The 22,385-nt window shown below is 45.9% G+C and overlaps 3 protein-coding genes across 3 annotated transcripts; 2 read left to right on the top strand and 1 right to left on the bottom strand.

Moving 5' to 3' along the window:
* Positions 1-815: 815 nt before the first annotated feature.
* On the bottom strand, positions 816-12,621 carry LOC127316408 (nucleolar complex protein 2 homolog). The gene is made up of 13 exons (XM_051346796.1): positions 12,512-12,621; positions 12,289-12,419; positions 11,159-11,230; positions 10,562-11,071; positions 10,145-10,459; positions 9,993-10,049; positions 9,543-9,872; positions 9,257-9,463; positions 9,082-9,168; positions 8,888-8,982; positions 5,944-6,069; positions 5,554-5,857; positions 816-952 (listed from the first exon to the last, which is right to left on the bottom strand). Exons 1-12 carry the CDS (start codon positions 12,531-12,533, stop codon positions 5,563-5,565), a joined length of 2,247 nt encoding a protein of 748 aa, XP_051202756.1. The 5' UTR covers positions 12,534-12,621; the 3' UTR covers positions 816-952; positions 5,554-5,562.
* Positions 857-5,328, top strand: LOC127316407 (uncharacterized). Its single transcript, XM_051346795.2, has 4 exons — positions 857-1,018; positions 1,128-1,179; positions 2,164-4,104; positions 4,549-5,328. The coding sequence occupies exons 1-4, from the start codon at positions 857-859 to the stop codon at positions 5,046-5,048; spliced, it is 2,655 nt and encodes an 884-aa protein (XP_051202755.1). The 3' UTR covers positions 5,049-5,328.
* Positions 12,622-12,731: 110 nt separating the features above from the next.
* LOC127316406 (cation/H(+) antiporter 15) lies at positions 12,732-15,787 on the top strand. Its single transcript, XM_051346793.1, has 3 exons — positions 12,732-13,120; positions 13,211-14,203; positions 14,303-15,787. Exons 1-3 carry the CDS (start codon positions 12,926-12,928, stop codon positions 15,560-15,562), a joined length of 2,448 nt encoding a protein of 815 aa, XP_051202753.1. The 5' UTR covers positions 12,732-12,925; the 3' UTR covers positions 15,563-15,787.
* The last annotated feature ends 6,598 nt before the right edge of the window (positions 15,788-22,385 follow it).

The raw sequence follows: 22,385 nt of genomic DNA on the forward strand, positions 1-22,385 counted from the left end.
GACGCTTCACCATTTCACTCTACAAAACTTGAACGCGCTTCAATATCACATAATTCTACCTATACTGCATACATTCACTTTGTACCATCTACCGTCATAAAAATAAAACCCTAATACACACTCCTACGCTCCTTAGATAGCCTGTGATTGGTATTTACTAAGGTAACCTCTATTTGAAGTTCCCATACCTGCTAGGCTGGTAGTACAAACTAAAAGGCACCCTGGATACCCATCACTCATCCAGTTTGTCTGGTAGGCTGGTACAGGCAATATAGGTCTGATGCTAAACTCGCCTTCTTAGACAAAACTTGTGTGCTCCCGTACCAGCAGTCTGCATCTTCTTTGGTTAAAGGGGCAAGAAATGAATAAAGCGAGATATACCACAGCCAACAGAACAGTTAAGTAGTGCGCTTCATTTGAGATGCTCCCATGCAGTCGATATATTGTAGCGTTCGTCAATAAAAGTGGTAGTGTCCAAGAAGCAGCTTTCATGTTTTTACCCTCTCCCTTTAATGTGGACTGTAGCATTGCTGATGTGACTTCTGAGCTCATGGTACCAACACCTAAAGAAGACCATCGACAATCAAAACCCTCCAGATTTAGTTTACTTTACCTTTTGCTTTTCTCCCCTTTGTTCCCTCTGTCTTTTCCTTTTCTTTATTTCTGCCTCTATCTAATTCTATCGTTGCATACGGTCACCACCCTTTACCTAGGTTCTCACTTTAAGCATCTTCTCTTTGCTTCTTCATGGAGGCAGAGGGCCTTCTTATATTAAAAAAAATGAGGGTGGGTTTACCATTCTCACTTGAATACCGGCTTCAACTCTTCAACCAGAGCAAACAGATATCTGGCCGCCATGGCAGGGCTTGGCACTGGGGCAGGAGCTCCTGTCGTGAAGGTGTACCATGAGAAATCCATGATCCTGCCCGATGTCTCAAGGGTGCTTGCTTGCCTGTATGAGAAAAATGTTGAGTTTGAAACTGTGAAAGACTCGTACAAGGACATACTCAGACTCCAGGTACTTGCTGTCTTAGTTTTTGTGGAACACCCAGATTGTAGTAGCGGTTTCTTGAGTCTATGCGAGTTGATCTTATATAAGCTTCTATATTCTCTGTCTGCCTCTGCAGTCAACGAGGAGTGTTCCAGTTCCATTCTATGACGGACCTATATTTCGACAAGGTAACACTGCTTGTTACATAGTTGAGCCTTTTTAAGTTTGTTGAGATGCAATCCCTGATTCTTTAAGCTAGTGTGGTTACAAATAAATAGTTTTGTTTACCACTAATACACGCTGGAGTGCGATTTACCTGTCTCAAGACTCAAAACATGCACGCCTTGTAGCTAACAAAGGTTGATCTAAGAGCACCCACCCGAACCCAGTGAGACGAATTCAGGTTTAAACTTGCGCACCCATCCTGGAAAAATAATTGGTGCAAGAATAGTAGTAGAACTGACATAACAAACAATGTGTTTTTTTTAAGAAGATTTGACAGAATGTTCATGAATGGCAATATAGCATGAAAGACGATACTTAAAATAGAAGCAAAGAGAAACACTGCTTAGAAGCTTAAACATTTCTTTAGCATTCTGGTTTCCAAAATCTTTGGCAATACCACATACACCCTCATTTCTATGTACTAGTTCAATCAAAACAACTCGGTAATTCCCACTTATCAATAGTTTGTGCATACCAGTATTTCTGCTCATCAATAGCTAAACTAGTCAAGCAGATTATTAGGACATGTTTATGCTTATTGTTTCCTACTTCCCAGGCTGCATGTCAGTGATTATTCAAATAATTGTGGTACTAACATTATTATGTAATCAGTAAAGCTCTGTCTTCTTAACAAGAAAAAGTACTGCAAGCAGAATTAGCAACAAATTGATCTGATTGAAAATGAATAGCTTCATGAAACCCTTTCGTAGAAACGCTGGAAATGTTTATATTGTTTCTATGTCGAATGCAAGTAAGTATACCATGGTAATGCTAGTAAGTATAAAATGATATACTGATCATACGAATTTATAACAACACTGTCTCAGTTTTTGAAGTGAAGTTATCTAGTAGTTTCTTAATGGCTACTTAGTAACCAGAAACATAAATGATGCACCTTCAGAGTTCAGTCAGGATAACAGAACTGACACTCATCTTCTAAACTGCAGAATCAAGAGCAATCTGCCGCTATATAGCAGAAACATACGAACAGCGTGGCTATCCTTTCCTCCTGGGAAAGGATGTCCTTGAGAGGGCTTCCATTGAACAGTGGCTACGGCATGAGGAGCATGCCTTTGATCCTCCAAGCAGGGCATTGTTCTGCCATCTGGCTTTTCCTATGCTTGATGAAGACATGAGTGATATCGACAGAGAGAAGAGAAAGCTGGAAGAAGTCCTGGAGGTCTATGAACAAAGGCTTGGCGAGAGCGAGTTCCTTGCTGGGAACAAGTTTACTCTTGCTGACCTTGTTCACCTACCAAACACTCATCACATAGTGACATCAGAAAAGTTTGCCTACCTGTATGACTCAAGGAAGAATGTGCAGAGGTGGTGGAATACCATCTCTGCTCGAGATTCTTGGCAGCAGGTGGTGAGGGATATGCAAAGTGTGGAGGAGCAGAACCAAATAGAAGAACTTGAGCAGCAGCAGCTGGAGGAGCAGTGGCAATGGGAGACAGAACCACCACCAACATCTGGTCGCCGCATCTTGCGCATAGACCCTCGACAGCAGACCGGCACCGAGTCACGAACAGTACTGGTTCCACCACCCAGCGGCGGTGCCATATCACCCTTGTCTTTTACAGTTCAACAGGAACAGCAACCTCTTCACACAGAAACAACCTCTCATGGTGAAACTTCACCTAACCACAGAAAAGGAAGTAACTTCTTTACTACCACCGATAAAACTCCAGCGCCCTCAAAGCAAAAAACCTCCACCCCTCAGAAACCACCTAGCAGTGTTGAAGGCACTAGGAGTAACTTCTTTACCCCAACTAGCCCTCCTACCTCCACCAAAGTTTCTTCAAAAAATAATAATGAGAAATCCACCTCCAAAGATGCCTCAAAAACCTCTGACAGGGATTTTCAAGCTCGTCAGACTGGTGAAGTAGTTGCTCCCCATAAACTCCATTTAGGATCACACAAAGCCCCCCAAGAAAACAGTCCTGATAAATCCACTGAGAAATCGCCTAGCAGTGTCCAAAACACTACAAGTAGCTTTTTTACTCCTGCCACCACCAAAGATGCCTCATCTCCAACCATACCCAGTCAAGGATCATCCAAAGACAACATTAAGGAAGCTAGAGACGCTGATCAAAAGAGGTCTGCATCAGCAACAACCAGGGAGCTACCATCAGGTTCTCAAAATACCCCTCAGCAATCTAAAGCAGCACCTAATCTGAAAGCTTCTGACTTGTCACCAATGCAAGAAGAATTTGAAGATACTCAGGGTGAAGATGAACGGTTCTCAACTAAGAGGCTCAGAAAAATGATTCAGCAAAGTGATCCAGAAGTACTCAAACCACAGTCTACAGATTTGCAAACCCGTCCAACACAGGAGGAAACACCTTCCATTTCTAAGAAGCCTTTGTATGTTCAGGACAGAAAAGGGCAAGCTGGTAACAATCCGACTGATGGAAAAATTGATGGTATTCCATCAACTGGCACAAGAGATCCTGGCACTCCATCAACTGGGACAAGTGATCCTGGCACTCCAACTACTGCTGATGCAAGGAGAGCAACTACACCACCAAAAGGAGGAGTTGATCCTGATGGTCGTGGTGCCACTGAGCCACGAAAATTACAATCCATCAATGAGCAACAACCAGCTCCACCAATGCCAAACCGATCACAAACAAGTAGTGCTCGGGGTGCTTCTGCATCATCAAAAGGAGCTGCTCAAGATGATGACTTAGCCCAGTCAAACATTGATCAATGGAGGCACACGTCTACTCCTGCAAACCAAGAAGGAGCTCCAGATGTTGCTATCACTGATAAGTTGGACAAAGCAGCAGACAAAAGAGCACAGACACAGGCTCCAAACAAAACCTCGACCGGCCAGTCGGACAAGATCGCTATGCAGACACCACGACGTACAACTACCACATCAGGTAAAAGCCTCTACCAAAAGAAACTTGCGCAGTCCGATGAAATGGTGTCTCACGTGCCAGCCAATATGGAAGCATTAACACTAAGTAGTTACCTCAAACCAGGCACCAAAGGCCTTCCACGGAATAGCAGATTCAAATTTTAAATGAGTTCCATTCACCAACTATCTTACACACAATCCTAATACAGTACAGAAAAACTGCATTTGTACTGTCAGTTCAGCAATTTTAACTGTCATAGAACCATTCATCATATCACATACTATAAGGCTCAGTATTTAACCAATTGTAGTTATAGACCCATAGTTCAGTCAGAATAGCCGATTCATAGTTCAAAACTATTATTCATATCCCTGATTACCAGTCCTAAATTTTGTTATTGCATGAACATATAGTATATGTTGTGATGTGTGGACTGACCATGTCATAACACCGATCAACTTTCAGACCAAGCTCCAGTGTCACCTTTTTCTGCTGATAGAAGGAAGACAGGTATTGATGAAGCCAGTCAAACTACCAAGGTAGCACCTGATGGGCAGCCTGCTGGGAGAGCTCCTACGAATTCTGTGAATAAGCCGATATCTCCCAAGGATAATGGCAAGTTAACTAAAGAAACCGTATATTATAGCAGCTCAGAAATATCCAGAGAAATGGCACCACCAGGCTCCGAAACGAGCATGGGACAGCAGAAAATGCAAAGTGATAAGTCCAGTATATCACTGCAAGCCAATGGGAAGCAAGGTTCTGAAGCTGCACTTCTCACAAATACTGATCAAAACACTGGGAAAACTTCAGGACAAGATTTACAAGAGTCTCAGAAACAAATCTCCCCTGATACTCAGCAAATGAAAAACAACAGAAGCAACAGCACATTGGATGGCTCAAGCAAACCCACCCAATTTGATGGCAATGAAGGTGATGTCCGTGAGACACAGAGAGGTGGCTAGTAAACCAAACTATAGCACGCCTCTGTCAGGTCATCTTGTTGCAGCTTCTTCATTGTGGTCTTATCTACCCCACCACTTCAACATGCTCGTCAATAAGGTCCATTATATCTTGTCACCTTTGGACCAGCCATGCCAGCTACTGTTGTGTACTCCACCTTTTGTACTGCTATTCTTATTCAGTGGTGCATTCTGTACTGTTCTTTTGCCGAACAGTGACTTGTTTAGATACCTTACGTTAGACTCATTTCGAATAATGTGAATGTGATATTTGTTCTCCACAGGAACCACATCTCTTTGTATTTATCCATATGATTTCATCGCTGTTTCTTTCGCAAGCGGAACAAAATTCATGGATAAACAAACGTGCGATTGAGTTTGTATTTATCCATATGTGAATGCAAGCTCTACTTATTGTCACGGATATTTGCTTAGAAAATGCATGGAAATGACAAACGAAACTGTTTCTTTCGCAAACTAAACAAAAATTTCTGTGACAGGACATCACCTAGCTTGATTAATGCTTTGCTTTCTTCTTAGGATGGGGTTTCCCTTTTGTTTTGGAGGATGCCTTGTTTGATGGTTGGTACTTGCTCCGCTTCTTCAGTTTCTCCTTCTTCTGCTTCTTCCACGCGCTGTCTGGATCTACAAAGTCTTCATCGCTGTCATCTTCAACAGGAGCGGATCCATCCTCGTCTGATTCAAGATCATTGTCCTCATCTGAACTCAAGATCAAATCCTCAACCACATCCTCGTCGGTAGGCAAATCATCATCGTCACGGGCTCGTTTCTTGTTCTTCACCATTGAGGTTCTGCAACAACAAAGGGAGGAGGTAACAACATGTCTTCCACATACAAGGAAAGCAACCAAAAAATAAGATAAAGGGTTAGAACGTACTTAATCTTCTTCTTTTCAGCCAACAAATTCTTACTGAAAGCCATAGTTTCTTCACTATCATCCTGTTGCTTCTGCACCTCTGATAACCTCCGTGAAAAGGTAAAGGACTCAGCCCCCACAATAACGCTGGTATGGAAAGACATGAATTAGTAATGCCATTAATCAATAGATGTATTCAGGAAAAGGAGTGCGTGAGTTCATGTCACTCATACAAACTACTGAAGTATGTGTTGTCAATGAGCAACTAGTATTCACTGTTGGGCCAAAGGCCAGTACATGTACATGATGCAAAATGCAGGGAACCCCTCATACACTAGGAATATACAGTAAAAGGGTCTATACATCACTAACACCCCCCTCAAACTCATGGTGGATCAGCAACACTGAGTTTGGAGAGAAAGAACTCATGCTGTGCTCTAGTTTGGGCCTTCGTGAAGAAGTCAGCAAGCTGTAGCTCGGAAGGCACGTAATGAAGAGCCATAACCTGATCCTGCACAGCCTTGCGCATATAGAAGGCATCAACACCGATGTGTTTTGTGAGCTCGTGCTTCACCGGATCACGCGCAATGCTGATGGCACCAGTACTATCCGATAAGAGCGGAGTCAGAGCGTCAGCAGAAACACCAAAATCCGCAAGTAACCAGCGTAACCAAGTCACCTCAGCCGTCAAGAGAGCCATCGCTCGCAACTCAGCCTCAACACTCGAACGAGAGACTGCAACTTGCTTCTTGGTCTTCCAAGCAATGAGAGAGCCACCAAGAAAGACACAGTAGGCAGAAAGATTCTTTCGAGCTGATTCTGCTGGTGAGTATGTCTCCCAGCTGTTGCGTGGTTTTCTTGCTGAGCAGGGCACTCTTGCCCAGTTCTCCTGCCCTGGCGCCCATGCCCAAAATGGCGTGGCTGAGCGCAAGCATCGCCACCTTCTTGAGACGGCTCGTGCGATGATGATCGCTGCCTCTCTTCCTCCTCACTTCTGGGCTGAGGCTGTGTCTATTTCCACCTATCTCATCAACCTTCAGCCCTCCACAGCCTTGCAGGGTGGTATTCCTCTTGAGCGTCTCACTGGTCACACTCCTGATTACTCGACCCTTCGTCTTTTTGGTTGTGTTTGCTATGTTCTTCTTGCTCCACGCGAACGCACCAAGCTGACTGCTCAATCTGTTGAGTGTGTCTTCCTTGGCTACAGCTCTGATACCATGTTGTGAATGAGTAACTAGTATTCACTGTTGGGCCAAAGGCCAGTACATGTACATGATGCAATATGCAGGGAACCCCTCATACATTAGGAATATACAGTAAAAGAGTCTATACATCACTAACAGTATGGTGTGTGGTAAGATGATGGAAGTCGCTCGATGTCTCTACTACCTAAAAAGGATCAGAGTGTTCCGTTTTCCGTCTCTGGAGCACTCCATTTTCTTCTGTTCGTGTGGCTGGCCGTGCATCTTTATTTTGCAAGTTGGGTCATGGGAGTTAGGAAGACATGAAGGTGAACCGGTGAAGGGCAAGAAAAATTATGGAGGTGAGTTGTGACTTCCTGAGTTGTCTCTGAATCAGAATTCTTGATAATTATTTCTGTTTGTTTAGAGTTCTAATTGAATGCCTAATTGGAGTTCAGTGTACTACTGTACGGTGGATCCCAGACAACATAGTGGAAATAATCAAAGAAAGAACCTGATACTGGAGTAGTATACATTTTCTTCCTATTCGATTTATGAGCTTACATCTAGACAAATTGTCTTTAAAGACTATAAATTTCGAGGCGTATTTTACTGTGTGTTGGTCGTTCAGTAGAAATAAGATATAGAGCATTTATTTATCTGCTAAAGTACAATAGAAATTATAATTGGATTCATTGACAAATATTTGTTGTTTCACAATCAGGTGAAGAAGCTCTTTGTCCTCTGGGACTCATCGGGATGTCGCCTTCTGCAGGTGCTGGCTCACGCGCGCGAGGTACTTGAGTAGGCGACAACGGCGCTCGAAATAGCGGCCTCCGTTTGCTTGTACTGGGGGGACGTGGCAAGCGAGCAGCGACAGATCGAGGCAGGCCTCTTTGGCGGGACCGAACGTGGCATGGCGGCGACAAACGCACTGGAGCTGGGCATCAACGTTGGCCATGTCGACGCCATGCTCCACCTTGGCTTCCCCGGCAACATGTACGGCATGACGCCATGGGAGGCGTGGTGGTGACGAACGCGCTGGACCTGGGCATATGGCAGCAGGCCAGGAAGTCCGACCAGCGATCGAAGGACTCCGTGGCCAGACCCTAAACCAGTACTTCATGAACTACCTAGACAAGCTCTTCGGCAAGCCCCGAAGATGTGTTTGGCTTTATGACTTAGCAAGTGATTGCCCTTCGTATTCCCTCTCTTTATTCTAGCTATGTTAGATCTTCTTCTTCCTTTTTTATTTTTAGACCACATATCACTAGCCATGGAAAGAGCCGCGTGGAAGCTTACTATCCATGTGCCAGAACCATGAGTTGGTTGCGAAATCTTATGGGTTCACCTCTAGCGTACCCCAACTTGTTTGGGAATAAAGGCTTTGTTGTTGTTGTTGTTGTTTGTTGTTGTATACCACTTGCCCATTTTGTACTAAAAAGTACTGTGTATGACTAATATAACCAAGTTATGGCACAATTATTGCCATCCCTTTTTAGGGTTTCTATAGATGGCACATAACTTTCATTACATAAGTTATGCCTGAATGGATCATGTAGTACAACTCAATCATGTGAAGCGGATTGCACCTTTCCTTGCCATTGCCCGACAGGGGTGGAGGGTGGGGACGACAAATTTAGCTTTGTGCATATTTGTAAAATACAAAATATCAGGCATACAGAATATGTTAATATTTTTTACCCGTAACAACGACGGGCATTTACCTAGTTAGCATATATATTTATTGGTATTATGCACGGTCTACCATCCACAAAACTAACCTTGTCTCGTCCATAGCATCGATTCTGTTCTGGGCTCTCTGATGTAGAGTAGCAACATATCTTGAAAGAGGACTTGACTGTTCTTCCTTCTCAACCTATTGGGAAAGAATATTATATGTTTTACCACAATAACACAAGAATAAAAGTATATAAATAAAGTGTGCAGATAGCAAAGCCAACACAACAACTCATACCTGTAAAAATGAATCTACAGCTGTATCATTGGGAGAAAATGTAATCCCTGCACGTTTTGGACTTATGAACTCCACATTTGCCTCTACCTGGAACCAGGAATGATGATAAAAATCAGCAAACATGTGTTGGATTAAGCATTATAGTAAAATGTTCTTTTACACATGCTTAGCAAACCTGATGAATAAGATCCTTCATCTCTTTTCGAAATCTCTCAGCCTTGATGGTTTTACAAAAGTTCCGAAGTTGAACTAGTGGTAAAAATGACATTTCGAAAAAGGCAACGGAGTAGCTCCACTGGGCCAAATGCTTAGCCAGCTCATCAACCATGGAGTAAATGCAAGCTTCCTGAAAGGCACGCGTCTTCACTATTTTCTTATCAACCTGCCAGAGAAGAATACCAGTTATATGTTTATTTTTTCAGAGGCATGTTCCCATAGAATTGCAGTAGAAGAAAATAAACCTGTTTAACATTGATCAGATTCACTGCTTTGCCAACACCACCATCTGGACGCCCTCTAAGTTCTTTCATTTCTAACATATCAAGCAGCAGGGACGACACCGGAATAAAGGTACCGGTGGCTTGAGCAATGCAATTAAGCATTTTTACACATCTAATGCGTACAGGGAAGTAGCGTGCACTTGGCACCAGACATGCTACTCCATGAATTATCTGGGTTAATGGATAAGCCAAAGGACGGAAATCTTCATGAGAACTACATCCACAGACAACACTTGTCCAAAGCTCGAGGCAGAATATATATTGCCAATCATACACTTTTTGGTATGATTTCTGCACAGGAAGAATGTAAGCTCACCATCAGTTAGCAACAGGAAAACATGTGAGAAGATAACATTTGTATTTTCAAAATACAAGACAAAAAGTACTTGGCAATACTAAGAGAAATAATACCTCCAGCTGTTTGTTTGTTGGTTTCTTTCTTTCTTTCTGTTTTTTATCCTTTGATGTCTTCAAAAAATAAAAGAAGAGCCACAAAACCGTCAGATCATGAGTAATTAATGAAGTTCCAGCATATGACCATGAGCCTTCAACAGACAAAATACCTTTGGTCCTCTTTCAGTAAGGGCACCTCTCAGGATAGCTGCCAATTGACGAATGAAAACAAAAGCATGTTGATAAGCACTTTTAGGATCCACACTATACAATTCTTTGACACAATTCCCAAGAAATTGGATGTGCTGCAGTTTCGATCCCCCAATAGACTTGGACAATTTGCAGTTTACCAAATAAGCCTTGTAGATACCCTTGAGGCACGCATCAAGGCAATCCAGACCTACTTGAATACACAAATCTCGAAGGAACAAAAACGAAACAAGAGGCATAGCACCACGACCTCTAGCCCAGGTATACAACAGGGCCTACAATAGGAACATCCAGTTGAAAATAAATCATTGTCAGATGGACATCAGAGTAACGCAGAAAGCTACTTAAAGATGAATGAGAAGCCAAAGCTAACACACCTTAACATACTTCCTCAGGAGAGAAGGGAAGGCTGCCAGAAAAACAGCTGATGCTCTGACACGGTGAATAGTAAACGCTATCATTTGGTCATCAGTCATCTCAGTTATCATATGGAGTGCATTGGCAAGATATACCCTCATTAGGTTACCATGCCTCTTCCATGGAGTGGTCACCATCAGCTCATTGATTTTCTCTTTCCTCCCTCCAGAGCTAGGGGCATGGAGTAATTGGCGAAGAATGCTATCCATGTTCTTTAAAACGAAGTGCATGACTTTATCCAGTACACTACCGGACATGACACTGAATTTTGGTGATGAATTGTCAGCAGTGTCCTCACCATAATGGCAGGCTCTCCTGAAGGCTTGAAGAATAGACCGGATAGAACCTATCTTCCCATCTTCTGCACCATGGCACCAGGAATCAACCATTTCCATCGTAATAGGTTTAACATTTTCTTTTGGTTCCTCATTAGGGACAGACCTAGAATCCTCATCACTTTCTTGATCATCCTAAAAAAAAAAGCAACCCAGCTCATATAATCCTCTAGAGCGAGAAAGGAAAATTACTACAAGGAAAAAGTTTGCAATTCATCTTACATCGATGTCATCTTCATTGAAGCCGAGGAGATCTTTATCACACTCTTCTAGATATTTAAAGAATTCAGGATCCTGCAAAAAAATATTTCAATAAGTTTCATAAGCAGTCAACACTCAACAGTAACAAAACAGTACAGAGAATAAAATTAGAATTTACAAAATTAGGAAAGAAACAAACAACTAACTGAAAAAATAGAATTGAGCTCCTGGCCGTGGCTGTTACATGTGTAAACCACTGTCCATAAAGGATAGGACTTAAAAAAGGAATTGGGCAACCAGAGCATGAAAAGGTAGCCAAAAGCCATCAAATGATTATGGACGGATTCTCATACCCATCAATCACAGATTCAGTAACAGCAAAAAATAATAAACTGAGAAGCCGTTTTAGGGAACAAGACTATTCAAAAGTTAAACCAACACCACATTTTTCAGCGAAAAGGGGCTTGTGAGAGTTCAAATCAAAATTTTGGAATTTAATTCAAATAGATACTAGTTCTATTTCGGCACGGATGTGCCTACACATATGATTCCAGATTCACCAGTACCAACTACAGTGCAGCTGAAGCCAGTGAACCTTAGCCTTCCACACTGCAATGGGAAGTAGAACTCCCATATTGGTGCAGGAAATGGCAAATTATATTTCCGATCTCAAAATTTCACTCTGCAAAACCAGCTATTGTAGGCTTGCATTGTGCTTAAAAGCTACATTACTTAGAATGGTCACTGCAATTTGGATTTTAGTTATCGTCATTCTTTAAGGTACCAGACTACCAGTGCCTAAACACTCTACATGTATGCACACTTGTCGAAGAAGCTGTTGTTCAGTTAAAATAAATCCACAACCCAAGCCTAACACTGAAGAGCTAAACCAGGCATCCAGAAAAGGAGCCCAATTTTTGGTACTCCGTAAATAAACTTTTTTTTTTTGCGGGTAATTTGGTAAATAAACTTTATGGGGACATTGCATATGATTCAGAACATATACTTTGCAGAGCTATATGAATATGAATAGCCGGCTTGCTAAGCTAATCATGGCTGCTAAACGATGACTAATGATGGATTGCAGAATCAGACTCCTCCACTGAAGGACGGCCAAGAAAGCAGAAGATAGTAATGGACAGGAGACGAACCTTCTCCTGCAGCCTCTTGAGTTGGTCCACGTGCTGCTTGGCCTTCTTCTTCTTGGAGCTTCCCTTCACGTCCTCCTCGTCCGCTTCCTCTCCATCCTCCCAATCATCTTCGTCCGAGACGGGCAAGTCCACTGTACCCCGCAGAGCCACACGAAGCGAGCAGCGAGTCAAGAACGGAGAGTGGGAAGCAGGGAAAGGGAACGAGAAGCGGTGGGAATCGCACCGTATTCGTCGGAGTCCGACATGACGATCGAGCGGCGAGCGGCGGCGGCGCGGGCGCCCTAGTGGAGGTGGAGAGGAGGCGGCGGTGCTGGTTGCCCGAACAGAAGGGAAATTCCCACTTGAACAAGCCCCCACAACACATTTGTATTTACAATAAAGCCCTTTTCATTTTTGAAGCATCCCGCGAGCCAATTCCGGGGCGCCTCCCCGGCCACCGCCACGAAAACCATGGCCGTCCCTCCAAAAAAGTCGAGGTCTTGTTCGCAGCACATGCACGCACGCAAGGCGAAGCCGTGTGAGGAACCGCGCGCCGATCGAGGAGCCATAGCCGACGATCGAGGCGCCAGGGGACGGCCGGCCGGAGCTAATTAAGCTAAGGTAGGCAGCGGCGCGCGGCGGCCGACTGCCGTGGAAGATGGCCAGAGATTTCATGTCCTACTACTCGTGCTCGAACCCCGTGGACTCTCTTGGGTGGACGCCCATCCCCGGCATCGCCCTGGACACGCTGTTCCTCGTCGTCATCCAGTTGCTCGCCGTCATCGTCCTCTCCAGCCTCTTCCACTCCTTTCTCCGCCGCTACAACCAGCCCACCGCCATCTCCCAGATCCTCGTAAGCAATCTTTCAATTTCACGTTTCCTTTCCCGCGAAATCCCCTGTTCGTCATATATATATGCATGCATGGCGCGCGCGTGTGTGCAGGCCGGCATGGTGGTGGGCGGGCTGGGGATCCGCAACGCCATCGTGCACGTGGACGTGGACAACGTGGAGGACATGTACAACGGCTACATCTCCGCCGCGCGCATCCTCTACATGTTCCTCGTCGGCCTCGAGATGGACATCGCCGCGCTGCGGAGCACCACCCACCGCTGCGTCGCATTCACCTACGCCACCGTCGCCGCCAGCCTCTTCCTCGCCGCCATCGTCTCCAGCGGCATGTACGGCAGCATGATGCACTCCCCGGTCAGGACGCCCGAGATGCTGGCCGCCACGCTCATGGTCGCGCTCACCAACACCTCCTCCATCGCCGTCGCGCGGATCGCCAGCGACCTCAAGCTCACCGTCACCGAGAACGGCCGACTCCTCGTCGCCGCCGCCATCGGCACCAACATCATCTGCGTCGTCGGCGACGGCGTGCTCTCCTCCACCAGGATGGCCAAGGAGAAGAGCCAGGACCTCTCCCTCGGCTTCGTGGCGCTCGCGGCGGCGGGGCTCGCCGTGTGGGCGGTGCGCCCGGCCGTGACGCGCGTCAACCAGCGCAACGTCGGCCAGCACCACGTCAAGACGTGGGACCTGGCCTTCATGATCGCGGCCATCTGGATTGTCGGAAACTTCCCGCAGAAGCTCGGTTTCGACGGGCTGCCCACCAGCTTCGCGCTGGGGCTCGCGTTCCCGAGGGAAGGCCCCGCGGCGCGCTCCGTCAGTGACGCGCTCGTGCCCACCGTCAACGGCCTGCTGCTCCCCTTCTACTTCGCCACCATCGGGATGCGGATGGACTTCAACTCCATGTCAGGCGCCATCATCGTGCCCGGCGTGCTCATGATGCTGCTCGGCCTCGTCGGCAAGGCCATCGGCGCCGCCGTGGCCTCCGCGTACCTCAACATCCCGCTCTGCGACGCGCTACGCTTCGGCGTCCTGCTCAACGTCAAAGGCCACGTCGACACCATGAACATGAAGTTCGCCAAATCAGAAGGGGTCGGTAACCATATATTCATATCATCGGCGATTTGAGTTACCCCTGTCTTTATTGAATGGACTTGACTGATGGTAGTGGTATGGTATTGGTTGGTGCAGGTGTGGGCGGAGCAAGCGCTGTATGCCATGATCATCGGCAACCTGGCCAGCACCCTCGTCGCCGGCCCGGCCGCCGCGGTTGTGCTGCGTAAGGAGAAGGAGGCGTACGCCAGGAGGCACCAGGCCCTGGAGTCGTTGGGCGAGGAGCGGGAGCTGCGCATGCTCACCTGCTCTCACAGCGCGCACTCAACGCCCGCCCTGCTCAGTCTGGTCGAGCTCCTCGTGACCGAGCCGGAGACGCAGCCCGCCGTCCAAGTCCTCCACCTGTTCGATGGTGGCCAGAAACGCGCGGCGGCGGCCGCCGCCGCGGCGTCGTCGACGACGCCTTACCACCAGCAGATCATCGATGAGTACGACGCCGGACGCGACGCCATCACGGACATGAACACGGTGGTCGACCTGTACTGGCGCGCCACGGGCGTCGCCTTCCGGCAGATCGACATCGTGGGCAGGAGCGCGTCCCGCGACGTGGACGCCGTGTGCCGCTGCGCCGCGGACGCGCACGCCGCGCTGCTGCTCCTCCCCTGCTTCAAGGAGCAGCGGTACGACGGCAAGATGGCGTGCCGTCTCGAGGAGCGCCGCGAGCTCAACCACGGCGTGCTCGCGCGCGCGCCGTGCACCGTGGGACTCCTCGTAGACCGGCCCTACCGGAGCATCGGCGCCAGCTTCCAGGTCCCCTGCAGCGTCGACACGAGCACCAGGACCCTGCTGCACCCGTGCAGCGACAGGGCGGTGACCCACGTGATCGCGGCGGTGTTCCTGGGCGGGCCCGACGACCGCGAGGCCGTGTCGGTGGCATCCCGGCTCGCCGAGAACCCAAACATCGGCCTCACCGTGTTCCGGTTCGTGAAGCGCAGCACGTACGACACCGTGACGTCCTCCACCTCCAGGGCGGCGGCGATTGCGGCGGGAGACGACCTGGAGCAGCCGTTAAACGAGGGGGACGCGGACGAGCGGTTCATGTGGAGGTTCTACGAGCTGTACGCGTCGAGGGAGATGGCCATGTACGTGGAGAAGGTGGTGGAGAGCCCGGCCGACGTGGTGGAGACGCTGGACGCCATGGCGGGGATGTTCTCGCTGGTCATCGTGGGGCGGGGCGGGCGGCAGCCGGTGGAGCTGCTGGCCGGACTGGACCGGTGGGCGGAGGCCGGGCGGGAGATGGGCGCCGTGGCGGAGATCCTGGCGTCCAACGCGTCCATGGAGATGGGCTCCGTGCTCGTCATGCAGCAGCACACGGTGGTGGTACCGGTGCGCCGATGACCGTCGTACGGATGGAACAACGTAGCACTTGTACTGATTCAGTTACACAGATACTACGCAGCTTGTGTATATTTAGACGTGCCGATTAGGATGCAGAAGCTGACCATTGGATTGTTTTTTGTGTGTGGGATCTGTAAGATCCGAGTTTTCTTTCGTTAGAAGCACTTACAATCTGAAAAGGAAGAATCTGTACGAAAATGCACTTTTGATCTCAGATCGCATATGCACCCTTTACAAAACGAATTTAAAAATATTAAAAATTTGGAGAAAATTTAGCCAGTAAATCGCCACATTCTATGTCATCTCACGTATAATTCATAGTAAAATTAATTTTTTTTTGTAGCCTGTGCAAAAGAGACAAACAAATACCTAGTAAAAAGTCTTATTTTACCATTGATTTTTTTTTTGCATAAGCCACATAACAACACCCTTTTTCATGAAACAACTTCGTGAACACGTATGATGTTGAGATGTAGCGTAACATGTTTTTTCGAATTTTTTCATATTTTTTAATATGTTTAAAATGTATTTTAAAATAAAGGGAAAATATACATCCATGAAAGCATCTTGTCCGAATCGACATAGACAGTAGATTGCAACCAAACTTGCTGCAGGTGTTTTTCCCTCCCCGGTCGCCTCGCGCGAGGCGGCTCCATAGGCTCCACTCCCCAAACCCTAGAAGCCCGCTCCATCCAACATCCTCGGCCGCTGCCGTCAGAGGTGTCGACGGTGCCGGCCACACCTGCCCACCAGGGTCGGCGGTTGAGGCCATGGACGCGCGGAGGATCTCGGTAGGAGAAGCAGCAGGGTCGGCGGAGCTAGGTGGAGCATCAGCAAGCACCGTCGGAGGCGGCGGCGGCAGCACGAAGTGTCGAGACACTTGACACCTTTATGAAGCGGATTGTAGCCGAGAAAAACACATTGCTTGGATCGAAAAGAGAGTTTCCGTTTGTTGTAGGGACGAAGATTAGGCCAGCAAACACAACCAAAAGTCCGAACTGAGAGAGAGGGTCGGTCATTACACTCTAACACTCCCCCTCACGTCTATGCACCTAACTATTCACCCATCAGTTCGAACTGATTGGAAAGAGACTAGACAGTGTATTTATATTCAACACTCTCCCTCACGTCTGGGCTATTTTAGTTCTTAGCGTGTGTTCTGTGTGGGCTGCAGAATCTCTTTTCTTTTTAATTTTAAAACTGCGTGAGCAGGATCTTGAACTTGACACATTTTGGCTCTGATACTATGTTGACGTTTGGAGGAAATGATCGTACCCCCCTGAGGGCATCGGTTGCATGTTAAATATGAGATGAAAAAGCTCCATCTGTGACATGTACGAGGAAGGAGATTACATATGGTAAGATAAAGAAATAAAAGGAGGGAATCACGTATGTGACCGTTGGAATATAGCGGTTAGTGTACTACACCATACAGTGTATCTGGTCCATACGTGATATGCACAATATTTAATCTAACAGACACTGCTTGTGCTTGTGATAGTTATTCCGTAAAGAGATCTGCCAAGTTTGTAAGTATTGCAATAATATAGTTCAAAGACTTCCGTGTTTCTCAAATTCCAAATGGATATCAGGGGAAGTTTCACGGTCCTTGATAATTCTGAAGAGATAATTCTGAAGAGGTAATTGCACCACAAGTACAACAACTTGCACCCTATGTGCATTTTCATACAAAAACTTCCAAAGTGTGTTCAGGTGGTACAAGAACTTGTCCTGGATGTGCACCGTTGGTACAAGTGGTGTCTGGAGCTGCCACGCGTCCCTGGTCAACCGTCGAAGCGTTTTTGCAAAAAATTCCGTGTAGAAAGCAAGAATTCACGCGCGACCAAAAGTTTTCCCCGTCTCCTCTCCTCTCCGCTCGTCTCTTCCCCTCTCCTCTCCTCTCTGCGGCGGCGACCAGAAGCAAACCCTAGCTGCGGCGACTGATGCATGGCGGACCAAGGGGAGGGGAGCATGGACAACACGGGCCGGACGCCGCCGCTAGGGTTTGCTCGTCGCGGAGGGCCGCGGTGGAGGGGCAGGCCCGTGGCCCCAGCACCTGCTCCTGCCCGTCGCGGAGGGCTACGACATGCGGTGGCGGAGGAAGGCCATGGCAGCACTGCGGCGACAGAGGAGAGGGTTGCGGAGGAGAGGCAATGGAGGTACGACAAGCTGTACCAGAAGTACATGCTGTTGTACTACTGCCTAGCATCGGAGGAGGAGAGGGCGGCCATGGCAGAGCCCAATGGCTGGCGGCCGGCAATTCCAAACAATGTCAGCCTGGAGGAGCAGATTCGCGTCATGGAGGCTCAGGTGGACAGCCTGCGGCAGCCTCGCCCGCCACCACCCCCAGCAAACTGAAGGAGGAAGACATGCGCATCTGGAAGGAGGGAGATCCGTGGGCGACGATCGCAGGTGAGTACTTCTGGAAGAATGGCGATGGTTGGGCAATGGAGTCATCGACAGCAGGAGGATCATCTTCTCCGTCTACACTGGTGAGTTAACTTTCATTGCTGTGTTAACTGAAATTCAGTTTAGCCAGGACTGACTTGGTTGATGTTTGTTCTTACAAGCAGAAGAAGAAACTACAAGAGGAGAATTCATTGCTGCTGATGAAGCTAAAGGGGGTGGAGCTTGATACGTCCCAAACGTATCTATAATTTCTTATGTTCCATGCTACTTTTATGATGATACTCACATGTTTTATACACATTATATGTCATTATCATGCATTTTCCGGCACTAACCTATTGACGAGATGCCGAAGAGCCAGTTGCTGTTTTCTGCTGTTTTTGGTTTCAGAAATCCTAGTAAGGAAATATTCTCGGAATTGGGCGAAATCAACGCCCAGGGTCCTATTTTTCCACGAAGCTTCCAGAAGACCGAAAGGATCATGAAGTGGGGCCACGAGGCGACGACACGCCAGTGCGGCGCGGCCTGGGCCCTGGCCGCGCGGCCCTGTTGTGTGGGTCCCTCGTGACCCTCCCGACTCTGCCCTTCCGCCTACTTAAAGCCTTCGTCGCGAAACCCCCAGTACCGAGAGCCACGATACGGAAAACCTTCCAGAGACGCCGCCGCTGCCAATCCCATCTCGGGGGATTCAGGAGATCGCCTCCGGCGCCCTGCCGGAGAGGGGAATCATCTCCCGGAGGTCTCTTCATCGCCATGATCGCCTCCGGATCGATGTGTGAGTAGTCCACCCCTGGACTATGGGTCCATAGCAGTAGCTAGATGGTTGTCTTCTCCTCATTGTGCTATCATGTTAGATCTTGTGAGCTGCCTATCATGATCAAGATCATCTATTTGTAATCCTTCATGTTGTGTTTGTTGGGATCCGATGAATATTGAATACTTTGTCAAGTTGATTATCAATCTATCATATATGTTATTTATGTTCTTGCATGCTCTCCGTTGCTAGTAGAGGCTCTGGCCAAGTTGATACTTGTGACTCCAAGAGGGAGTATTTATGCTCGATAGTGGGTTCATGCCTCCATTAAATGCAGGACGATGTGACGAAAGTTCTAAGGTTGTGGATGTGTTGTTGCTACTAGGGATAAAACATCGATGCTTTGTCTAAGGATATTTGTGTTGATTACATTACGCACCATACTTAATGCAATTGTCTGTTGTTTACAACTTAATACTGGATGGGTTCGGATGATAACCTGAAAGTGGACATTTTAGGCATAGATGCATGCTGGATAGCGATCTATGTACTTTGTCGTAATGCCCTGATTGAATCTCATAGTACTCATCATGATATATGTATGTGCATTGTTATGCCTTCTTTATTTGTCAATTGCCCAACTGTAATTTGTTCACCCAACATCTGTTTATCTTATGGGAGAGACACCACTAGTGATCTGTGGACCCCGGTCCTATTCTTTACATCTGAAATACAATCTGCTGCAATTGTTCTTTACTGTTCTTCGCAAACCATCATCATCATCCACACTATACAACTAATCCTTTGTTTACAGCAAGCCGGTGAGATTGACAACCTCACTGTTACGTTCGGGCAAAGTTCTGTGATTGTGTTGTGCAGGTTCCACGTTGGCGCCGGAATCCCTGGTGTTGCGCCGCACTACATTCCGCCACCATCAACCTTCAACGTGCTTCTTGACTCCTACTGGTTCGATTAAACTTTGGTTTCTTACTGAGGGAAACTTGCTACTGTGCGCATCACACCTTCCTCTCGGGGTTCCCAACGGACGTGTCAACTACACGCATCAAGCAAATTTCTGGCGCCGTTGTTTGCTTTGTTTTTGTCTTGCTTTACTTTACTTTATTTACTTTATTTATTACTTTGTTTTTGTCTCCACTTCCAATATCTTTACTTTGTTTTTGTCTTGCTTTACTTTACTTTATTTATTACTTTGTTTGCTGCACTAAAACAAAACACACACAAAATTAGTTGCTACTTTACTTTATTTACTGCTTTGTTTGCTGCACTATATCAAAAACACACAAAAATAGTTGCTAGTTTTACTTTATTTACTGTCTTGTTCTCCATATCAAAAACACAAAAAATTAGTTACTTGTATTTACTTTATTTAGTTTGCTTTATTTACTACTGCTAAAAATGAGTAATCCGGAAGTTGAAGTTCGTTCCTTTAAGCAACAAGGGGGAGAAAGTTTTAAAGATGCTTGGTATAGAATTAGCGATGCTCATCATAGGTGCATTAAGAAATACTCCACAATTATACTACTTAGGAACTTTTATGTTGGAATCTCTAGTTGGAATAGGTATGTTCTTGATACTCTTGCGGGAGGTAATTTCCTAGGCACTCCGGCTTTAGAAGCTAGTTGCATTATTGAGAGTCTAGTTGGAATACCACCTGTTAATGAAGCTAAAATTGAAATCTCTCTTGAGGATGTCATGAAAAAGTTGGAAGCCATAGAAAAAGATCTTCCAAGTATTGAGACTAAATTGGGAATATTACTTAATAGCACTGATAAACTTGATAAATCTCTAGGTGGAATTAATGAGAGAATTGCTGTTTTAGAAACTTGTGCTACTCATAATAATCGAACCCATAGGATTAGTGAACTTGAAGAAGCTATGGGAACCTTGGGTTCAACTTTTTCTTCTCTTAAGTTTAAGGAGAAAGTTTATGTGGGTAAGGAGCAAAAGTTTATGTATGTCTCTAAAGTGCCTAAGACAAAAAAAACTATTATAGGCCAAAAATTGACAAAGCCCTTAGCACCACTACGGATGGGGGAGAATCTAAGATACCTATTGATGTTGATGCTTCGTCTCTTGACAATACTTGATTCACACTTTCTACGCCTAGCTGAAAGGCGTTAAAGAAAAGCGCTTATGGGAGACAACCCATTATTTTACTTCTGCACTTTATTTTATATTTGAGTCTTGGAAATTGTTTACTACTGTAGCAACCTCTCCTTATCTTTATTTTAATGCATTGTTGTGCCAAGTAAAGTCTTTGATAGTAAAGCCAATACTAGATTTGGATTGCTGCGCAGGAACAGATTTCTTGCTGTCACGAATTTGAGCAATAGTCCCTGTAGAAAAATCAAAAAAATCTGCCAATTTACGTGCGTGATCCTCAGATATGTACTCAACTTTCATTAAATTTGGGCATTTTCATCTGAGCAAGTCTGGTGCCACTTTAAAATTCGTCTTTACGAACTGTTCTGTTTTGACAGATTCTGCCTTTTATTTCGCATTGCCTGTTTTGCTATGTTTGATGGATTTCTTTGTTCCATTAACTTTCAGTAGCTTTGTGCAATGTTCAGAAGTGTTAAGAATGATTATGTCACCTCTGAATATATGAATTATGCACTGACCCTCTAATGAGTTTGTTTCGAGTTTGGTGTGGAGGAAGTTTTCAAGGGTCAAGAGAGGAGGATGATACAATATGATCAAGAAGAGTGAAAAGTCAAAGCTTGGGGATGCCCCCGTGGTTCATCCCTGCATATTTTAAGAAGACTCAAGCGTCTAAGCTTGGGGATTCCCAAGGCATCCCTTCTTCATCGACAACTTATCAGGTTCCTCTAGTGAAACTATATTTTTATTCCGTCACATCTTATGTGCTTTATTTGGAGCGTCTGTTTGTTTTTATTTTTGTTTTGTTTGAATAAAATCGGATCCTAGCATTCTTTGTTTGGGAGAGAGACACGCTCCGCTGTTTTGTATGAACACATATGTTCTTAGCTTCATCTTTAATGTTCATTGCGAAAGTTGGACTATTTCATTCATTGTTATATGGTTGGAAACGGAAAATGCTGCATGTGGTAAATGGTTTAATGTCTTGAATAATGTGATACTTGGCAATTGTTGTGCTCATATAGATCATGTTTAAGCTCTTGCATCATGTACCTTGTACTCATTAATGAATAACTACATAGAGCTTGTTAAAATTTGGTTTGCATGATTGATCTCTAGAGTCTAGATATTTTCTGGTTGAGGTGTTTGAACAACAAGGAGACAATGTAAAGTCTTATAATAGTTACAATATGTTCATATGTGAGCTTTGCTGCACCTTTTATACTTGAGTTTGCTTCAAACAACCTTGCTAGCCTAGCCTTGTATTGAGAGGAATTCTTCTCGTGCATCCAAATCCTTGAGCCAATAACTATGCCATTTGTGTCCACCATACCTACCTACCACATGGTATTTCTCCGCCATTCCAAAGTACATTACTTGAGTGCTACCTTTAAAACTTCTATTCTTTGCCTTTGCAATATATAGCTCATGGGACAAATAGCCTTAAAAACTATCGTGGTGAAGAATATGTACTTATGTGTCTTATTTCTTAATAAGTTGCTCGTTGAGCGGTAACCATGTTTCTGGGGACGCCATCAA

Source organism: Lolium perenne, chromosome 7, assembly GCF_019359855.2.
Source record: "Lolium perenne isolate Kyuss_39 chromosome 7, Kyuss_2.0, whole genome shotgun sequence".
NCBI lineage: Eukaryota > Viridiplantae > Streptophyta > Magnoliopsida > Poales > Poaceae > Lolium > Lolium perenne.

What these genes read in the sequence shown, in the direction of transcription:
- LOC127316408 (XM_051346796.1), bottom strand. Translation starts at nt 12,533, where the DNA reads ATGTCGGACTCCGACGAATACG. An exon ending in TCAATGAAGATGACATCGAT is followed by an intron (nt 11,072 to 11,158) that starts GTAAGATGAATT and finishes TTTTTTTTTTAG; the next exon opens with GATGATCAAGAAAGTGATGA. An exon ending in GATGCTATGGACGAGACAAG is followed by an intron (nt 6,070 to 8,887) that starts GTTAGTTTTGTG and finishes TTTCCATACCAG; the next exon opens with CGTTATTGTGGGGGCTGAGT.
- LOC127316407 (XM_051346795.2), top strand. Translation starts at nt 857, where the DNA reads ATGGCAGGGCTTGGCACTGGGGCAGGAGCTCCTGTCGTGAAGGTGTAC. An exon ending in AGGACATACTCAGACTCCAG is followed by an intron (nt 1,019 to 1,127) that starts GTACTTGCTGTC and finishes CTGCCTCTGCAG; the next exon opens with TCAACGAGGAGTGTTCCAGT. An exon ending in CGGACCTATATTTCGACAAG is followed by an intron (nt 1,180 to 2,163) that starts GTAACACTGCTT and finishes TCTAAACTGCAG; the next exon opens with AATCAAGAGCAATCTGCCGC.
- LOC127316406 (XM_051346793.1), top strand. Translation starts at nt 12,926, where the DNA reads ATGGCCAGAGATTTCATGTCCTACTACTCGTGCTCGAACCCCGTGGAC. An exon ending in CCGCCATCTCCCAGATCCTC is followed by an intron (nt 13,121 to 13,210) that starts GTAAGCAATCTT and finishes GCGTGTGTGCAG; the next exon opens with GCCGGCATGGTGGTGGGCGG. An exon ending in AGTTCGCCAAATCAGAAGGG is followed by an intron (nt 14,204 to 14,302) that starts GTCGGTAACCAT and finishes TGGTTGGTGCAG; the next exon opens with GTGTGGGCGGAGCAAGCGCT.